This window comes from Eschrichtius robustus, chromosome X (genome assembly GCF_028021215.1).
Source record: "Eschrichtius robustus isolate mEscRob2 chromosome X, mEscRob2.pri, whole genome shotgun sequence".
Lineage (NCBI taxonomy): Eukaryota > Metazoa > Chordata > Mammalia > Artiodactyla > Eschrichtiidae > Eschrichtius > Eschrichtius robustus.
Window position 1 is genome coordinate 66,605,039 of NC_090845.1, and position 2,515 is coordinate 66,607,553.

At 49.4% G+C, this 2,515-nt stretch overlaps 1 protein-coding gene across 1 annotated transcript; it reads right to left on the reverse strand.

Annotated features, from left to right (window-relative positions):
* Positions 1 to 242: 242 nt before the first annotated feature.
* MAGEE2 (MAGE family member E2) lies at positions 243 to 2,153 on the reverse strand. Its single transcript, XM_068533493.1, has one exon. The coding sequence runs from the start codon at positions 1,997 to 1,999 to the stop codon at positions 428 to 430; it is 1,572 nt and encodes a 523-aa protein (XP_068389594.1). The 5' UTR covers positions 2,000 to 2,153; the 3' UTR covers positions 243 to 427.
* Positions 2,154 to 2,515: the final 362 nt, after the last annotated feature.

A 2,515-nucleotide genomic window follows, 5' to 3' on the forward strand; every position in this document is an offset into this window, starting at 1 on the left:
TCAACAGATGAGTGATTTTGTGTTTGTTTTTGTTGTGGGTATGTTATTACTGTTGTTACTTAACTCCTGTACCAGACCATTTTACTGATTATTTCAAACGGTTAAAGAACAACTGTATATTCTCTTCCACATCGTAGAAAGATGTAAATATTACCACTACATTTTATGCAGCTATATGAACTTTTATATTGAAACAAGACAGGAATGGCAAATGAGCAATTTCATTTATAAACACTGATCATGAATCTAATTCAAGGGTATATTAAAAGGAAGGAAATACTATTAGAAATGGAACACAAATAGCAAGCACAATGTGTACTTTTCACCCCAACCCTGCCCAGCTTCTGATTTGGGGCCCCAGTGCCCATTTCCCCAGGGCTCCTTTAATTGATGCCACCCAATTGAAGTGACACACTTCCCCCAGACTTCACATGGGGCCAAAGAAGAACATAGCAGTTGCCTCAGACCTGGCTCTGGCCTCCTCATCTTCAACAGCCTCCCTAAATTGCTCTGGCCAGTCCTGTGGTTGCTTTCTGTAGAGCCTGGCCATGTACTCCAAGGCTTTCATTTTGGTGGTTTCAAGGTGAGCTCGAGGACCCCACAGAAGCTCATATTCAACTGGATTAGAATAGGACAGTGGCCTGCATTCCAAGTAGCGCTGTCTCATAAGTTTGCAGGTGATGGCATGCTTTCTCCCTACATCCACACCAAATCTCCGAAGCAAATTCCAGACACTGGCCTCTTTGACACGGTTGCCCATCAGGAAGATCAAACCCAGGATTGGCATCAAATATTCTTGAGTGGGTCTCCCCAGGCTCTCTAGCATCATTTGCTCTTCTTCTGATTCTGGTTGCTGGACAAGGAGGTAAATGTGCTCACTGGTATCAACCTCAATCAGAGAGAACCCATAGAACAGATCAAGGATTAGAGTAGCTCGACTGAGGATATTTGGGAACACGTCCTCAAATTCTTTGCCAGTGTGAGCCAACAGCTCATCCTGATGTATAGGCAGCAACTCCTCTGTGACATTAATGGCCAACTGGACCAAATCATTTGCCTTATCATTCATAGTGTCCTCTGACCAGAACTCCAAGCCAGCAGCCTGGCTTCTTTCTTTGGCCTTGTCAGCTTCCAGGGCCTTATTATATTCTTCTGGCCAGCTCCAGGGTTCTTCATCATGGGCCTCTGCCACAAACTTCAGGGCTTCCATCTTTGTGATTTCCCTGTGGGCTCTAGAGCCCCACAAGAACTCAAATTCGAGGGGATTAGTGCCATACACTGGCCAGTACTCCAAGAACCGCATACGCAAAAAGTCAGTAGTTAGGAGGTTCCTTGTGTTCCCAAAGGGGATGTTGATCCTCTGGGGCTCATCTAACACATCAACCTTTAGCAACAGATCCCAAATGGAGGCCTCTCTTGCTCGGTTACCATTCAGGAGAATGTGGCCTAGGACCAAGGCCAGGAGACCTGCCTTTGGCATGTCCAGGGATTCTGCTATCCGATCAGTGGTCTGGAGACCCCGTTTGCTGATTAGGTTGTAGGTGTCAGCCTGGGGATCAAGAACCCTCAGGTTCAACCCAAAGACCTGGTCCAGATGGGCTGAGGCTCGTCTGAGGATCTCAGGGAACTGATCTGAGTATTCTCTGAGGAACTCTAGCATCTCTGTCTGCTGAATAGACCCCTCGATTTGGCTTTTCATTCGCATGAAATTCACCAAAGCAATCGACCTGTCTTCTAGAGGGTCGTGGACCCTGAGCGCCCCCAAACGTCGGGACTGCTCATCTATCAGCACCTCGAGGTCGTTCGGGTCCTGCGCAGCCTGGGAAGCGCTAGCACCCTGAGAGTCGATTGGCGCCTGAGGGCCCTGGGGAGCATCAGGAACTAGCATGGATGTGGGGGACCCGGAGGCATTAATAGCCTGCATCTCACCATGGAAGTCGCTGTAATCTACAGTGGTCTCTGCGTTGCGGCGGCACGCATTCTGGCTTACCAGAGACATGGTTCCAGGAGACAGGAACAGGAACGCGGAGGTCAGCGATCCGTCGGAGAAAGGATGGTAGGTGTGTCGGCGCCTCAGCACAAAGCTGAAGCCAGAGACCCGGGAGCCGCGCGGATCAGAAGTGAGAGCTGGCGAGAGGAGCGATCCTCCTACACAAACACCAGCCAGCAATAAACGCAACCCTCAGAGAGCTAGGCTTTGCCGCAGCCTACGCAGGCGCAGTTGCGTTCTGCGACGTGGTGGCCACGCCCCGCTCCCAGTACCCGACTCCGGCCCCCTACTTCTGCCTGGCCCGAGAGGCTAGTTGAAGTGGTTGTTGCTAGAGCCAAACTTGTCAGAGAAAAGAATTCATGAAAGGGGGTAACAAACAGAGGTAAAGCAAAGAGGGTAAGGGTTGGGGAATGTTCAGTGATGCACCACAAAGTTTTTCTGTGAGGTATAAAGCTAATAGGCGGTAGAGGATTTGGAGAGGAGGAGGATGCGAAAGATGAGAATTATTTCACGGATTCATTAATT

Excerpts from the sequence above, each read along its gene's own strand:
- MAGEE2 (XM_068533493.1), bottom strand. The coding sequence starts at position 1,999 with ATGTCTCTGGTAAGCCAGAATGCGTGCCGCCGCAACGCAGAGACCACT.